Source organism: Pieris brassicae, chromosome 7, assembly GCF_905147105.1.
Source record: "Pieris brassicae chromosome 7, ilPieBrab1.1, whole genome shotgun sequence".
Lineage (NCBI taxonomy): Eukaryota > Metazoa > Arthropoda > Insecta > Lepidoptera > Pieridae > Pieris > Pieris brassicae.
The window spans coordinates 9,514,919-9,532,512 of NC_059671.1; the positions used below are offsets into that span (position 1 = coordinate 9,514,919).

The 17,594-nt window shown below is 33.6% G+C and overlaps 1 protein-coding gene across 1 annotated transcript; it reads left to right on the forward strand.

Annotated features, from left to right (window-relative positions):
* The first annotated feature begins 9,613 nt into the window (after positions 1 to 9,613).
* On the forward strand, positions 9,614 to 17,326 carry LOC123711947 (protein cortex-like). Its single transcript, XM_045664822.1, has 9 exons — positions 9,614 to 9,710; positions 10,295 to 10,405; positions 10,789 to 10,963; positions 11,967 to 12,127; positions 13,034 to 13,176; positions 13,615 to 13,837; positions 14,398 to 14,593; positions 16,413 to 16,559; positions 17,095 to 17,326. The coding sequence occupies exons 1-9, from the start codon at positions 9,681 to 9,683 to the stop codon at positions 17,223 to 17,225; spliced, it is 1,317 nt and encodes a 438-aa protein (XP_045520778.1). The 5' UTR covers positions 9,614 to 9,680; the 3' UTR covers positions 17,226 to 17,326.
* The last annotated feature ends 268 nt before the right edge of the window (positions 17,327 to 17,594 follow it).

Below are 17,594 nucleotides of genomic sequence, written 5' to 3' on the forward strand. Positions count from 1 at the left end.
AGATAATGTGTACAAAAAACAGTATTAAAACGTCAATCGATAATAAAAGTGTCGTGTAAAGAGCCACTCAGCGCAACTGTTTCTTAATTATAATTGGCAAAAAAATTAATAATAGCGTGCGAAGAATACAACCTTCGACTATGTACTTAATTTTCTTTATCGCGAATATTTGACCTTAATAACTTAACTTCGACTTCGTGTTTGGTCTCGCTCCGACATGCGGCCTTTTCTAAGTATTGGAATGAGATAGTGTTTAACTATTAATCGACTTCACACTATATAATTTCATATCTTCGATATCATAGGGTGCTCCGCCCTTTATATAAAAAGCCACTGTGTTTGTTTAGTCTGAAGTTGATAAGGTCAAGCAATAGCCAATCAAATGAGTTCAGTTGACAAGCCATAATTTTATTCGCTTTATAATAGCATGTATTTTTTTATTCGTTTGTTGAATATTAGTAAATATTTATATTTTTTTCTAGAAATTTTTATTAAGGTATCACTCCATATGGAGATAAATGCTAGCCCTTAGCTAGCATTTATTTGCCGAATGATTAGAGTGGTGGAAGGTTTATCGGTAGATCTTGTCCTCCGTCTTACATCCTTCATTATTCCTTACATAAACAAAATAACGTAACGAAGGCTTTAAATTTAACAACACTTTTTTAATGCAAAAGGACTTGCGGCTTGTATCGGCCGTCTGAAATGCAGGGATATTTTCTTGAAAAACCGGTAAAATGTATGTTGACTAGCTTTAGCGACTCTCATCCCTGAGATTGTTTTTTTTTTTGGTACGCTTTTTTAGTTAGAGACCCTATTGATTCGGAAATACGCCAGTGGACAGTTGGTTCTGAATATTGGTTCCAAAAACGCTCAGTTGTGGAACGTTCGTCGAGGTGATACGGGTGGAATTTCGTATTCGGACTCGACGTCCGATGATAAAACTCAGCTTCATGTATTAATCCGAACAACTTCTCTGAACACTCTCCATGTTGCGGAAGAAAATGCAAAGTGCGCTTGTAGGTTCCAACCACAATTATGCACCAATGGACTTTATATTTGCGAATTTAACACTCAGTTAAACCAAAAGAATTGATGGCCCGTATGAGGCACATTTCGACTTTTTGGGTCTAAGGCAAGCCGGTTTCCTCACGATTCCTTCACCGTTCGAGCGAATGTGAAAGTGCGCTTATAGAAAGAAAGTCGATTACTAAGCCGGGGATCGAACCTACAACCTAGATCAGCACTGCTCTCACATTCACAAGTATACAGTGTTTACAATATTTTTAACGTAAATAGTAATAATAATAATAAACAATTTATAACTACAAAACTAAATCGAATTTAAAAAGTGCCATCTTAAAAGTTGGCAACATTTCCTATGTATGCAATACTTATTCTTTCATAATTGTATTGTTAAACTAATCTTTACTAAACAGAAAATCTCAAATACTGTTATAAAAATGTTTTGTTTGTCTAGGTTTCCAGATAATGAATAATAGTTCTCTCAGTCATGACAATAAACTCAAACGCGTTTGTAAAAATTCTGGTTTTAATAAAAGGCAGGCAGCAATAAAATAATACAATAATTTAAATATTTAGATAAGTGCATCAGTTAAACTAGAACCTTTAAGTTAATGGTAGTATATTAAAATAAATGTCTTAATTCAGTTTTATTATTTTGAGTAGTATTAGCAGCTTAAGCGATTCTAAATAGGGAGTATTTTATCCTGGAGGATCCTATTCTATCCTGGAGGTAATTGAAATAATTAATAGGAACTACATTATTATTCCTAATATTAATTTACAAAAGTAATGTATTCTTGCAAAAACTACTAAAATTTTTTAATATTAGAATAATAATTATTTATTTGCAAGAATATGGTATAAAAATGTTTTGATGGTAATAAAGTTCACATATTCTGCCACACGTAATAGCGTGCAAAATTGTCTTATTACAGAATGGAAGTTACAATTAAATTATGATAAAAAATCGTATATTATTTTATCACTACATAATCATATTATGAATAATATTACGTTATCTAATTAATATTAATAATAATGTTTCACGAAAATATTTAATGGAAAAATATTTTTTTCCAAAAGTAGTACATTAAGTCGATTATTTAAAATTCTTTGATGAATTATTATAAACCTTGAAAAGGTGATTATCCTATACAATTCTAAATTATTATTTTTTTTCAATTTTTTGGCAATTTCTCCCCATCTACTTTGACAATGCGCCAAGGGAAACTATAGACCGTACAAACTGGACAAATATACTATACTACTAAAATTCCTTTACCTGAGTAACATAGACTATATAGACGGTTCCTTGGTTAACGGGATGCTTTAAGTAACAGAGGATATTATTTTCTCCCACAATATAATAAATGTAAAATAATTAAATGATAATTACTATGAAACAAATGCTAGATTAATGTAATGTAAATGTTGAAAAGTTATGTGATGTTGAGCAGTGTTGGCCTAGTGGCTTCATCGTGCGTCTCTCATCCCTGAGGTCGTGGGTTCGATCCCCGGCTGCACCAATGGAGTTTGTTTCTATGTGCGCATTTAACATTAGCTCGAACGGTGAAGGATAAGATCGTGAGGAAACCGGCTTGCCTTAGACCCAAAAAGTCGACGGCGTGCGTCAGGCACAGAAGGCTGATCACCTACTTGCTATGATCATGAAACAGATACAGAAATCTGAGGCCAAGACCTAAAAAGGTTGTAGTGCCATTAATTTAAATATTGAACTGAGTGCCTGCGTATAGCAATACTCTCGAGGCCTAACTCTGACTATTTAGGAGATCGCGGCGCTTAGAAAACTAGGAAAACCTGAGTGAGCAAAAACAGCCTTGTCTCTTACACTATATTTATTACAAATATATTTCAAATAATAAATCTCCGGCCATACCTAGGATAGATAGAAGTAAATTTAATGATATCAATTCTGAAACGAAATCATTCTTATTTATCTGTTAAACAAAACTGTTTAGTTTTCAATTCAATTATTAAAATAAATATAGTTTTCGAAATGTTTAAATATAAAACACATTATGTTATATGTACAGATTGTAATTGGTACGGTTCGATTGTTCGGATGTTAATTACGCCCTATATCTCGGGTGAAAGATAGGTCAGGGAGCAACCAAGCCCGGGAATAGTCTGTAGAATATTTTTTTGAACCCAAATATATAATATATGTCTCCATAATACAAAAGAAACCTTTGATTTCTGTATCTGTTTATTCCTTAACTATTTTTGTAGGCAAATAGGTGGTCAGCCTTCCGTGACAAACGCCGTTGATTCGGCCACTTAGTTTTCTTAGGATATTTTTCGCCGTATGCGCAAGTATACAATACGCCAAGGATCGAACTGGCGTTCAGAATTCGGCCCCATAGGGATCACTACTCCTCTTGTCACTGTATTGCTTAAACACTTGCTGACAAACTTTTTAAATGCATAACGTAGACGTTATATATAATGTTGAATATAATTAAGTAAACAATATTTAGTAAAAAATATGTTTATGAGTTTAAAAAGAAAAACGTTGTATTTCGTAAGAATCATTTTTGTCGCACAGGAGAGTTATTTATTTACTATATTTCAAATTTTAAATCATTAAGAAATCAGATTTGTCCAACTATTAAATCCGTCTCAACGCGTCAAAACCTAATTCTTAAAAAACCTTAAACGATGCAATTTTTAATATTAAATGAAACATACCCGAAGATCATCTTGGATACATCACACACAACACACAATCACACACACACAAAAAAAATCACGTCACACACAAATTTGTCAGCTGTTCGTCGCAAGGACGCCACAGGTCATTGGCCGCGTAACAGGGACTTTTTTATTTGTGGACGCGCGCGCGCTGCCCGCGTTCTCCACGACGAATGAGGAGGCTTAGAACTATTTCAAATTTCTCTAATCCTCTCACACAGCCCTAGTTAGAATTGCATTGGTGTGATTTGCGGAAATGGCATGATCGCAATTTTTTACCAAGCCAAGCGAGTTTATTGTATATTTTATGATGGCTGCTTTTCTAGAACTTTTCATTCTACATTATTACTTGATGTACTTAATTCCAGTCCTTAATAAAGATTGAAGAAGGACATGAATTGGAACCGGAACGCTCCTCTGACAGAGGCCCAGGAAATTTCTCCCCTCAGACTTGCAGTAGTCTAAACTACGAACGTGTGAAGCATGTTATTTCACGATCTATATATCCATTACGGATTAGCTCAGAGTTTGTACGAGAACTCAACAATATGGCACAGAAGAGTTCTCACTTACTTTACTCATATCGGCCGTCGCGAACCAGAAAACCTAGTCACGCTGGTTATTGACAACAAGGAAGGCAAAACGCCGCGGGGTCAAACTGCTGGTGTGACCAAGGCACGATTCTCACGTTTCTCCCCATAACAACTGCAATAAGGGAAGCTGCAGACCGAAGAAAGTGGATATACTACTATACTATCAGGGTAGCAGGGTAGGAGTAACCTTACAGTGACACGACCTTCAGCAATGAAGACTACGCCTGATAATAGCCGATTATGTAATCCTCTTAGCATAGGTTACGTGTATGAGATAGCTTTTTTATACACACAACAACAAATGTACAGGCAGGCGGCCTAACAATAAGTCCGTCTAGTACTTACCCCATATATGTAAGGCGTAAATATTTTTTCTTATCGAATAAATCTTTAACACGGTAGACTAAGGTAAAGCTATGGGCGTAGTGACGCCATGCGTAACATGAGCAAATGCTATATTCATATGAATTGTGGAAATATCCAGTCTTTGTGACGTAACATCCAATGGAAAGAAGGGAACCGCCGAACTGTAATATGTATAGCCAATAAGGTGTTTTTAATTGTACAACTTTAGTGCGCATAAGTTAACCAGGGTATTTAAGTTTTTCTTACCATACACGCATAACTGAAATTTCGAGACTAAAATTTGTGTTATTATTAACTTTACGAGATTATTGCCAAGTAATAAGTGTCTTAAAATTCAATGGAGCTAACACTTGGACGGTAAAATATTGCATTAAAAGGTAAGTTTTTTATTTTGAATAAAACAAGAATATTTTTGCATTAATAATCTATAATGAGTATTGTATTGCCAAATGTATCTGTGTATTCCCCACGATGAATTTGTGTATGTGTGAATAGAAGTAAATAAAGATGTAAACTAATCTTTAACATCTACTAACAATTATTTATTATAGGTCAGTTGCACCATTTATTTTTTATGAATTATCAGACTCATCTGTCTCTTTCAAATAAGTTTATTTGTAAAATAAACAGTCCTAATATCTATTATGCTTTATTTTAACGGGCTTAGTTTTACAGGCTACAACGATTACCTAAATGAAAATTAAATTAAAAAGCATATTCTGTATAGAATTTAGGATATGTTACTTCAAACAAAACTGAAAAAAAGGCGCACTATTATCTTGCAAGTCAAACAAACTTGAATACAATCGAAATAATATATTTTAATTTGTGCAATTTGCTATCACAATTTGTGTTAACTGTCATAGCTTTGTCTCACACATGTCATCAATTCATTACAACACAATCCTCATTCGAACGCAAATTAACTCAGATGTCGAGAACATTCCACATTTTCAAATCACTTTTTGATATATATACTTCCACCAGAAACCTGGGAATATGAAATAAAAGGGATATCGAATTGGAAAATATTGGAATATTGTAGTCGAAGGTCGTGTACTACTATTAAATGTAATAATAACATAAACTTAAGGTAATCGTTATCATAATACTTGAATATATTTAATTTATTTGATATCATTATCAGTGTAGAGAAAAGTTGCCATGGTTTTGGACGCCAAGACACATTTTGCTACACACATCACAGTGTTGCCATATAAACGCCGTTCACTACGCGGTATTGATACTTTACATATTATAAAAAAACAAATGCAGACTAAAATTATATACATTATAGAATTTTAATTTAAAAATATAGTAATTGCACACCAAAGACATACCATGCCAAGTATTATTAATATTATTATAGTTATGATTATTGTGGGGTAAAATATTAACGGTACATATATGTATAAGTATTATTACTATGTTGTAATATCAAACAAGACACAACTGGGCCAACGCTTATCTCAACAGATTAATATGCACTAATTACAGACTACGTTATCCTGGTTATAGACTAGCGTTTATCACGTTTCAAAACCGAAGTTATTTTAGTTGTGTTTTCTACTCTTACTTCCATAAACCATTTCTTATATGTGAAACATTTTTCTCTCTCTCTGTAGTATTTATTTTTATATACTCTGTTTTTGTCATGTGTATTTTAAAACGTATTTTATTTTCATATAAAAAACTTTTGAAAACCTAAAAACATATTCGTGCATATTATACGGCGCTGGTTTTAGCTGCTATTGTCAGTATACTTTTATAACATCAATGAGAAAGTAGTTCAAAACTGTTCTGTGATTTATTCGATTTTCCAATATTAATAGAGCTCCAAATTAATAGACCATTTTATATGTCTGTAGTAATGTGATAATCTTGATTATTAATACAGCAATGGTGTTAGTGTCAGCTGCCGTCGTCATTATAATATATATAGATACCAGCGCCGGGGCCTCGACATATATAAAAAGTTTTAATAAGTTTATTTAAACTTATACACATTGAATACAGTGGATCTTTGAAAAGACTACGTAAGAACCATCAATACAGAAATATTAAACCTGGAAGACCTGGAAAGATTATGATACATCCTTGTCAATTTTAAAGGGTTTGGTTCGCTTCGTAATCACTATAAAAGGCTGAGACCACAATAGAAACAAAACTATTTGTTCGGGGTGGAGACCATCTCATCTCCTGTTTCGGTGGATAGACACGAACTGGTGTCCATATTAATTTAATGAAAAATTACTTTGTGTCGGGTGATCAGTGACGGGTCGAACCTTAAAAACTTTTTATGGCGTATTTTAGCATTTTTTGTTTTGACAATCTCAATAAATTAACAACGTCCATATTTCATAATCTATTACGTGTATAAATGCCCTTATAGTTCGTTATAAACTAATTAAAAGAAACGGTAACGTCTGTCTTAACCAGTATTATTGTGTAGGTTCTTCCTTTACATAATTCATAAGGGATGTGTTTATTAATGAGTAATTATAGTATAAAACACCATGAATGTTAATTGAGAGTAATTATAATTGATCTTTAAGGTTGAAATTGACAATATTAATTTCAAATGTAGTTTGTATGAATATTGTACATGTAGGGTCTAGCGTAATATATGGAAAACATGGCATCTGTGAATAGCCGCTGTGGTGCTTCAGAAAATGTTCATACCTATGTTATATGTTTAATAAAAGTCGCTCGGTTTCCGAGATATTCGACATTTAAGATAATTCTAAAAATACATCTTTTAAGAAAACACTCTTTAACGGAAACGAATGTTTTTTTTAATACATCGTTTGCCACTCTTTTTGGTGCCAAGGCTCCAAATGATGGAACTTTTTCAATCTGTGGTCTTGATAGTTTTTGTGGATAGTGGCGCTATCGATGAAAATGAGACGTTTTTGAAATTTAATCCTTTTTATACCAATGTTATATATAACAAATATTCGTATTTTACAGGTTTGAAACGAATGAACTGAAAAAGTGCTGGATTGTTTATAAAAAATCGCATTACTAAAAATCTCTAAGTAGTAAAAGTTATAATAGGTATATATTCCCAAAATATTTTAAAACACTAATGTCCAGGGGTCTGACAGGTTTTTTTTAAAGAATCAATACTCTCGTATTATTTTCCAGAAATTAAACCAATTTTCATACTTAAGACTTACAGCAGCGAGCGCGTTGAAATTGATTTGGTAGAAAAGAGTATAATTGCCTCAACCAATGAGAAACGTTTAGTTAAAAATATGTTAGCTTTTCTTATATTTGAGCATTTAAGCTTCATCGTCATTTGGCATCATGCAAGTTACCAGGATAACCAACGCGATCTATATATGTAGAAGTTGAAGTTGTACATAATATATACATTGTAAGTACATTAGCCTATCTACTCTGGATACTATTGTCCACCTTGGCTATAGTTTTAAAGCTAGAAATATAATTATTGGGTGTCATATTTAGTAATCTGAACTATACAATCATTTTTACGCGTTGGACGTTTCGCAACTAAACCAATGCGGTTTTACTCACAAATAAGGCAACACACTCTTTCTAAGTTTGCGTCCACTTTTTATCAATAATAACTATAAAAAACCAACTATAAAAATACTTTACGTTTATTGCAACGTGTCAACAGGTTTTCAATTTGTCTATAGAGAAAATCACAGCCTTAGACAGTGAAGGTCTTGCCACCACCAGTTACCACGCAGAGGAGGTATCGTGCGTCGCCTCGCCTCGAGTAGTGGGGCAATGTAAAGGTAATGTTACTATGTATACTATATATTTTAGAATCTATTAGATTACGTACAAAATCCGTTTAATATAAAATGTAACATGGATGTGTTGATGACATGTAAATATGACAGATGCCCTAAACTTACGTCTTACTTACGTAATGGAGATGGGCAAGGCATATAGCAACTTTGAGCTGAATGCAGTTTGCCCATAACAGAAATACCTGGAGAGCTTTGGAGGAGGCCTACGTCCGCGGAGAGTTTCTTGCATAAAACAGATAAAACTTAGTGTAATTTATTTTCTGTTAAACATTATAAGAGAATCACGTTACGTTGATTATGCAAAAAAAAGATTTATTATTTTTTATTTATTTAAGCCTTATACTCTCCTTCTGCCCATCATAAAGTAGTATCACTAAGATGAAAAATACATTATATTAATATATCCATAACTCGACATTTCTTATTTTCAGCAAGGGTTATTAACCTTGCTTGAAACTTGACTTGTAACCGAATTTTATATCAGTAATACAAGATTAAGTTGTGATAACCAGATAGCTCTGATCAAATAAATAATTCTTTAAGCAATTATATAAAATATTATTAACATATATACAGACGTTGGTCCCCCACTAGGATATTCCTGTGTCGTGAATTATTTAACATCTCTTTATAATGGTATTTTTGTAATTGTTTTACAATCATTAAATTTTATTAATTAATTATACAATATGAATGTTTGTTCTTGTGTTTATGTGTTGTTATGTAACTGCTAATGTGAAGTTATTCTAAGTAAAATAAAACATGTTAGTCTTAATTACTAAGTTACCATATAAGTAGCGTAGCAAAAAGACCGGCAACGCACTCGTAAGCCCTCTTGAATTGAGTGTGTCCATGGGTGGCAGTATCACTTATCATCAGATGAGCCTCCTGTCTGTTTACCCCAAGTTCAATAAATAAAAAATATTTTTTTTATATTACAATTATTAAATATTAAATTTTCGTTTATGGTCAGAGATATTTGAGATATTAATTTTATTTAAACGACCCCAAGACTATGATATATAATTCATAATTTAAACACTGCAACATATACATTATACTATTTAAAAAGGGTACGCTAGTAAATTTGTATCTACCTTTATTTTTTAACTCATTCGTTGACGATTTTTGCTACAATAGTGTCTCGTGATTTACAATCTTAATTTACGTTCTTGTTAGTTGTGTTGTATAATTAAATATGGACGATCGTGCCTTTTTTAAAAGATCAGTAAGTAATCTTAATTTTTAAATAATTTCTTGAAAGATAAGTTAAAATGTAAAATCAGTGTGATTAAGAAAAACTATATTGTCGGCGACAGATATTTTAAATTTGTTTTAAACATTTGAAGTTTATATTAATATTGTTTTGGGTATATAATATATATATACATATATAATTGGGTAATATTATATATATATATATATATAGCTATATAGTATAGTATATAGCTATAATAACTCACGCATCATGCAATTGGGGCATTTCATTTTTCTTTATTTACTATAAGAGGCAACGCACTTGTGGATGTTCTGGTAATGTCCAGGTAAGCCTAACACGTTGCTAAATTACGATTGTAAAAACAGTACATATGATTTGTTTATCGTTAGAATAAATAAACAGAAAAGGTTAACCGGCTTGCTATTATTAGAATTATTATATGTAATTGTCTACTATAGACGATGGTACGTTACATTCCCCTCCATAACAACTTTTGTTTACTTACCATTACTAATATAGTGTCTAAGACTGAATTGTTACTAACATAATATTCATCACTTATTTTTCTTATAATTAAATTTTACCAATTCCAGCTAAACACAAGGGGCCAGAAAGATGATAGATTCATTTGTCATCGAGATAAATTAACAGAAATACGACAATGCTGGCGTCCTCAAAGCTCGCAAAAAGGCAATGATATTTTGGTAAATAAAAACTTTTGGGGTTTTTATAGGGTTTCGGTTATAAACATTTGATTGGCATTAACTAACATTACCTGTCTCTAATAGCATTGTATACCATTTAAACCGTTGTACATGAGTTGTTAATATAGAGTAACAATTGTATCTATTATTATCAGCATCCTCTTGACCCAAGAACATTACATCCGGTCCTTCGAGCCAGATAGTTGGATTGGGTCAAGAAATACTTTATTGTTTGGAAATATTGTTAGGAAATATAAATGGAATTTATTATCTATCTATTCTTAGTCATTTAAAAGATTCTCCAAAACGGCAAACTACATTTAAAGATTTTAAAAAATCACGCATAATACACAGGAATCTACCAGATTTTTTAATTTTACCAGGACTTAAAAGATTGGGCCAGGAGGAACTATACACGTCACTTGGACAACGCATTCGGATTGGCTAAAGATAATAAGGAAGATGTGATAAAATCATGGCCATGCATTCCACGTAGGAAAAGCTGTCTTACTTCTGCTGATAATGTTCTTGATTTACCTACCTTTAGTCATGCTGACTGTAAGTTTAAAACCATATTTTAAAAAATAGCAATACCTAGGACAGTTAAAATTTGTATTTGTTAGTTCGACGTGTTTGTCAGTTCTCTCTAGTGCGTGTATGAAAATATTTACACCTCGATTTTGGATAGCTAAATATACAGAATAACCATATAGTACAACTGCACGAACGTGGGTTTGTCTGAAAGCGTTTGTTTGAAACATTTGCAGTTTTATTGTTATTTGAAGAAATACTAGGAGGAATGTTATTCCAACAGTTAATGGTATTCTATTTGGAAATCCCATAAAATGCGCCGGAGTGAAGTTAATTTATAGTAGATATACGTAGTAGTTCAATGAAAAATCATTTCATATACGCCATGCAAGTCATGTAATATAATAGCTGTTTTCCTTGGAATAGCCACATTATTTATTACGAGACGAGATTAATATCTTCATTTTACTGAAAATTTATAAGTAGCAGTGCGATAGGGGCTGTGAAGTAAGGCTTGGTGTTATAGTTTTTTTGGAAATTTCATAATTTTTACAATAATATTACATTTGTATTTTTTTATTTGCTGAACTAAATTGCGCGCCGCAAACACAAACAACCACATCACGGAGCATAATCAACTGACAATTGTCAAAATTAGTTCATTTTTACCACGGACAAACTTGTATTTGGCTAGTGTAGTGCCGTAACTTATATTGCCGGAAATAGGAATAACTTTTCATCAAAAACAAATTATACTGATAAAAAAATTTATGACAGTTCTTTTTAAATTTCAAATTAATAGAAGTGTCTGTTCTAACATAATCAAGTTTTTTTTATAGAACAGGGGGCAAATGGGCAGGAGGCTCACCTAATGTTAAGTGATACCGCCACCCATGGACTCTCTCAATGCCAGAGGGCTCGCGAGTGCGTTGCCGGCCTTTTAAATGAAATGTGGAAACTCGTTCAGAGAATATTATCGAGTATTATTAAATGGTAATTTTTTTGTTTAATTTTATAATTAAATAAATAGTTTCAGAGCTATTAGACTGGAGTAATAAGGATATTCTTGTTGCTGCCTTGGGTAGTAGTTACTACAAGTGGAGTTGGGATACGCAAAGAATATCAGGACGCGGAAGCACAAGTTACAACATTCAAACGTGCAAATTTGACCCTAATGGAGATAGGCTTGCGGTGAGAAAAAGTAGTTAAAATAAGCAGCATATTTTTTACTTATATATATGACACATTACTATTTATATATGATACATTACTAATTTGTATAAAAAAATAAAAATGTATAATAAATAAATTAATTCATATACAAAACCTCTTTTGATATGGTAATAGGAAATGCCATTTCGATGTTGAGTTTTAGTTAGTTACAGAGTACCGGCGCAGTTCTCAAACGAATGTGAAACTGGCTACAAACCCTTTGCTTTTTCTTTTACTAAATAATAAGAGTGACAAGCTTTTAAATCTAATTATACATTTTAAAGTATGAAGGGCACCATAAATGGACTTTACTATATAGACTATACAAATTATCTAACAAAAAGTGGAGGAGTAACTCTTTGGCAACGCAAACATTTCAAACTAAGCACATACTCTACAACTTAAAAGCGATAGCGAATGCCATCATGATCTCAATAATGAGTTTTTGTTTGCTATTCCAAGGTTGTGACTTTAGCGCTTCGGGTATTGAGAGAACTATATCGAACAATGTTGGCCTCGTGGCTTAAGTGTGGGACTCTCGTCCCTGAGGCCGTAGGTTCAATCCCCGGCTGTGCACTAAGACATTTATTATATGTGCACATTTAACATTCACTCAAACAATGAAAGAAAACATTGTGAGGATACCGCCTTGCCTTACAAAAGTTGACGTGGCCAAGCACAGGTGGCTGATCACCTACTTACTCATTATGTTGGCAAATCATGAAACAGATATACAAGACGTTTTTGTATCGAACTTGTACATTTGCGGAATCTTAATGGCTTGCGGAGTCGATTGATTGATATGATTTTCTCTGGTCGTTCAAATTACTTACAAAATAACATATATTAATTCATTGTAGAATTTTATAATCCATATTTTTCCAGTTTGGTATGACGGATTGCTCTATACAGATACATGACACCGAAAGAAGCAAGCACCTAGTACATAAGAAATGTACGTGTTATATTAAAGATGGTTGTTCAATTACCTCACTCGATTGGAGTCCCACGGGAAATGGCCTTATTGTGTTAAGTAAATTTTATCATAACTAAACTACTGTTTTGAATAAGATACTGTAAGGTTTTGTTTAATTTAAGAGTATCTTTTTGGGAAGTAATACCAAATAGTAAGTATTTCAAATATTTGCTATCAGTGTCGGAAATATTGTTGCACTACCTTCAGCAAAGCACGCGAAACGTCGGAAAATTTAAAATTATGTAAATAATTATAAGTTTATAATGATAATACATAGCTTCAATCCGTTTCAAATGTGTTTTCTTAATGAGTAAAAGCCATGTTAACAAAAGACCATACTATAGCTTCGACAATATTGTCGCACTGGCGTTAGAAATATTGTCACACTGGCGTTGGCAATATTGTCGCACTGGCAATGTTAAAGTTCAAGACTTATATAATTTAAGACAGTAAATACTGAATAATAATACAAATTATTTTATGTTTTCAGTGGGTGTTCTCGGGGCGAAGTAACGTCATACACTTACGATCTTAAAATCGTGGCATTCTTTTGCCAGAAACCCAGTTATATGCCACCAATATTTTGCGTTCGAATATCCCCGGATGCAAGATTCGCGGCCATCGCGACCTTACAATCATCAGAGGTCTTCGTAGTCACTTGGCCGTTTTTGCAATTACATCGTGTCGTTGAGTTTGAAGAGTCTATTCCAACGGTAAATATCTGAAGTTATTAACCCGGTTAATTCATTAATAAGCCTAAATAAAAAGTCGTCTTTTTAGTTTTGATTCGTCATTTCCTTTTTTTTTAGTGTAGAAAAATGGTTTTCGAGTTAAACATAGCATGGTTTTCTGTTACGTGTTATGTGCAAATGGCATATCTGATAAATGAAACATTTCTAAAATGTGAATCCTACTGGGAAGGTTAAGCGACATCATTGGTATTACTATATATTTTAGTTAATATCACCCAGTCTTTACACCGCCTGAATTTGACACTTAAACCGTGATAGCCTACCGTGTGGCGGGTAAAAATGGGGGTTGGTGCTGTGCAAATTATAGGTCATGATGTATTTAATAAATTCACTAAAAAATAATTCAAATATGCAATATTATTGAAACAGCCCTTTACGCGCGAGAATAGTATTCAGTACTCGTACGTATGGGCGCTCGAGGCACTGCCAGCATCTCCTATAGCTTTCTTTGTCGGTTGTGGTTTTAGCACTCCCAGTCTCCACATTAATTTCCGCATTAAATCTTCGAATTAATATTTCAGGCGATGTCTTGGCATCCTTGGTGCAGCGCGCTTCTATGCCTTGGTGGTGTGACCAACGCGAACCACACGCAAGTAGCAGTGTGCTCAGTTCCTAATGGGAAGATGCAACAAACGACTCTATTAGGAACATATAGCTTAGACGCGATGCTCTTCAGCAATAAGTCTGGCGAACTAGTTTTGAGTCTATATAATACAGGTATGTATACCTTGGTACTTAGATAACACTGAAAATGTTTAGAAAATGAAAAACGGCTTAATGTAAAAAGTTGCCAATACTTTTATTGTTTTTCGAAGTAATCTCCGTTCCTCTGTACACATCGTCGCATTCGATGGAACCAGTGAGAAAAGCTGTGGGCCCATTCTTCCTTAGCAATCTTTTCTATGGAATTTTCGTAAGCTTTCACTGCATCTTCAAGACTCGTAAAACGAATACTTCGAATTTTATCTTTAGTTCTTGGGAATAAATTAAAGTGGCAGTTCGACAGGTCAGGACTGTATAGCGGATGACTCATTATCTCGACACCTGCCATAGTCAAATATTCACCAGTCCATGCGAAGGTGTTTCTGGTCGTCGGTTAAAGTATGGGGTATCCATCTAGTACAACGCTTCCTGACGCCTAAATGTTTGTGTAATATTTTTTGAATTGACTCATAGGTACCAATGCCTAGGATTGCCCATATCTGCTGATAGGTTACTCTCTTATCTTCCTCTATTATGCGTCGTACTGCACTGATGTTATCTTCAGTAGTCGCTGTTAAAGGACAACCCTCACGCAGATAATTATTGAGATTGCTATGTCCACGCTTTAACTCGTTAAACCAATTGTCAATAGTGGCACGAGATGGGGCTTCATTGAGAAATGCTAACCGCAGCCTTTGTTGTTTAGTAAGCCCACAACGAAAGTCATAAAAAATCATTGACCGAAAATTTTCTCGCGTTAGGTTCATTTCCACGTGTTAAAAGAGTTTTAGATCTACCATACGCCAATTCACAAAAACAAATGACAAATGAATGCAATATAGGTTACCAAAGAGTTTTAAAATTGAAATTCAAAAAAGTTTTCATGCTTATATATAGTAACACTCCAAAATATATCAATAAAAATAAATGAGTGAATACATATCTGTTTCATAATCATTTGTGGATCCAATAGGCAAGCAAGTGATCAGCTTCCTGTGACTGACACACACCGTCGATTTTTGGGTTTAAGGCAAGCTGGTTTTTCTCACGATGTGTTTCTTGACCATTTGAACGAATATTAAATGCGCACATAAAAATAAAGTCCATTGGTGTGAGGCTGGGGTTCAAATCAAATTAGTGGCAGTCAGAGATATATTTGTCACTAGATGGCGCTTTACACAGTTAAAATTCGGTAATTGAAATATTTATACCTACACATAGAATTTCTCTATCATTCAGGTACACCTACCTGACTAAAAATACCCGCGGGAAGTTCAGGCATATTGTTATGTTTTCGGATGATATGACTTATTAAAACCGCGTGGCATCTCCATTTCGGAGTAAAAACCGCTTTCATAGAGGAAGACAAGGACTTCTTCGTACTTCGCTCACTCTAGTGTCCGTACTGCCCTTCAGGCTTCAGGTGATTGACCCAGCGGCGATCCAAGCCGTGGTCCGATTCTCGAAGGACGCCCTTGCGCTAGTCGCGAGAAGCCGATTAAAACAGCCCGAGCTGAACTGTCAAGGCCAAGAGCGAGATATAATTGAAAAAAGGTCATTCAATAAAGTCACAGTAGACGAAAAATTTGGGAGTCTAAAACGAGTTCACTTAACATAAGTTAAGTTAAGTTATTAAGTTAAAAGGAACTAATCATGAGTCATATTTTAAGTCACGTATACTATCTGCGCAGCGGGATCTGACAGCGCCAAAATTATGAATTAGAAATTATATGTCACCTCAGTTCGCTGCGATAACTTTTTTAAACTACCTTTATTTGATTTTTACAATAAGTACTGACAGAATTATTCAATAAAATTATATTGTATATTTCAGAAAGAGGCTTACAATATCCGAAAATCAGTTCTCGCCTCGTAGTGTTAAGCAACCTGTCAACTGTGGTGGACCAATGGTCTGATGACGGGCGGACTGGACTCGATCGAGTCAGAACTATGGTTAGCAATCCCGATGGAACCAAGCTAGGTATTTTTTTTATTACAAATGAACCAAGGATAATGTTAAGTACTGGTAGAATGGCACAATGGCGCATGACGCAATGGCATGCTAGAAGTCTTGGAAATGGAAATTTTAGGAAATATATATTTTGATTAAATACCTCTATTTGTTTGAGCCGTAGGAATTACTATATTTTTTTCTAGTTCTTGGCAGAGAAGTAACAATATTTTTAATAGATCGAAATCTAAATACGTAATTTTTTGTTACGTCTTCCTTCGAATTAGTTTGGAAATGCTTCGATGTAGCTCATACGTAGGTGAACCTAGCATATCACAAGTATCTTTGTATCAAATATATAGAATGAATATATCTGAGATTAATAATTTAAAATGTAATTTGTAATGGTATATTCTGATGTATTACGGTCACAATCGAGTTTAGAAAAACATTTATGTCAACTCTTTCGTATTCTTCCTCGATTAAGAACTATCATAATAGGCGGTAGTTTCTAGCGGAAATACTAGTATGTAGGTATAATTTTTATTTTATAATGTTTTTTTAGCCACTGCAACGTTAGATGAAGATTTAATAATATGGAATTTTCTTCCGGAAACAAAAGAGAAGACGAAGTCAAAAAGAAACTTGACATCAATAGCGGTTTACTTAGACAATTTATCAGGTTGTTCTCGCTAATTATTTTGTTTTATGGAAGCGCTGGCTGGCTGGATCTTCATTTAATTGACATCAATAAATTGTTATTTTAAGGTTTATTTTAATAAAGTTAATACGTCCTATATTTTCTATGAAAACTAAAAAGCTCTGCCATCACTGTTCGCCCTCGTGTGAGAAATAGAGTTTCTCCAGACAAACATATACAGATACATACATAACAGATAACGATTTTAAACATCGCTCGACTGACCGAGCTTTAGGCATGCAGGTACAAACTAGAGCTGAAAACAAAGGTGGCTCTGACAAAGTCTACATTGCTCCAGTATAACACACACCGTGCGTAAACTGTACCTGGAGAATCTATGCGAACAGATACTTCCACAACTTAAA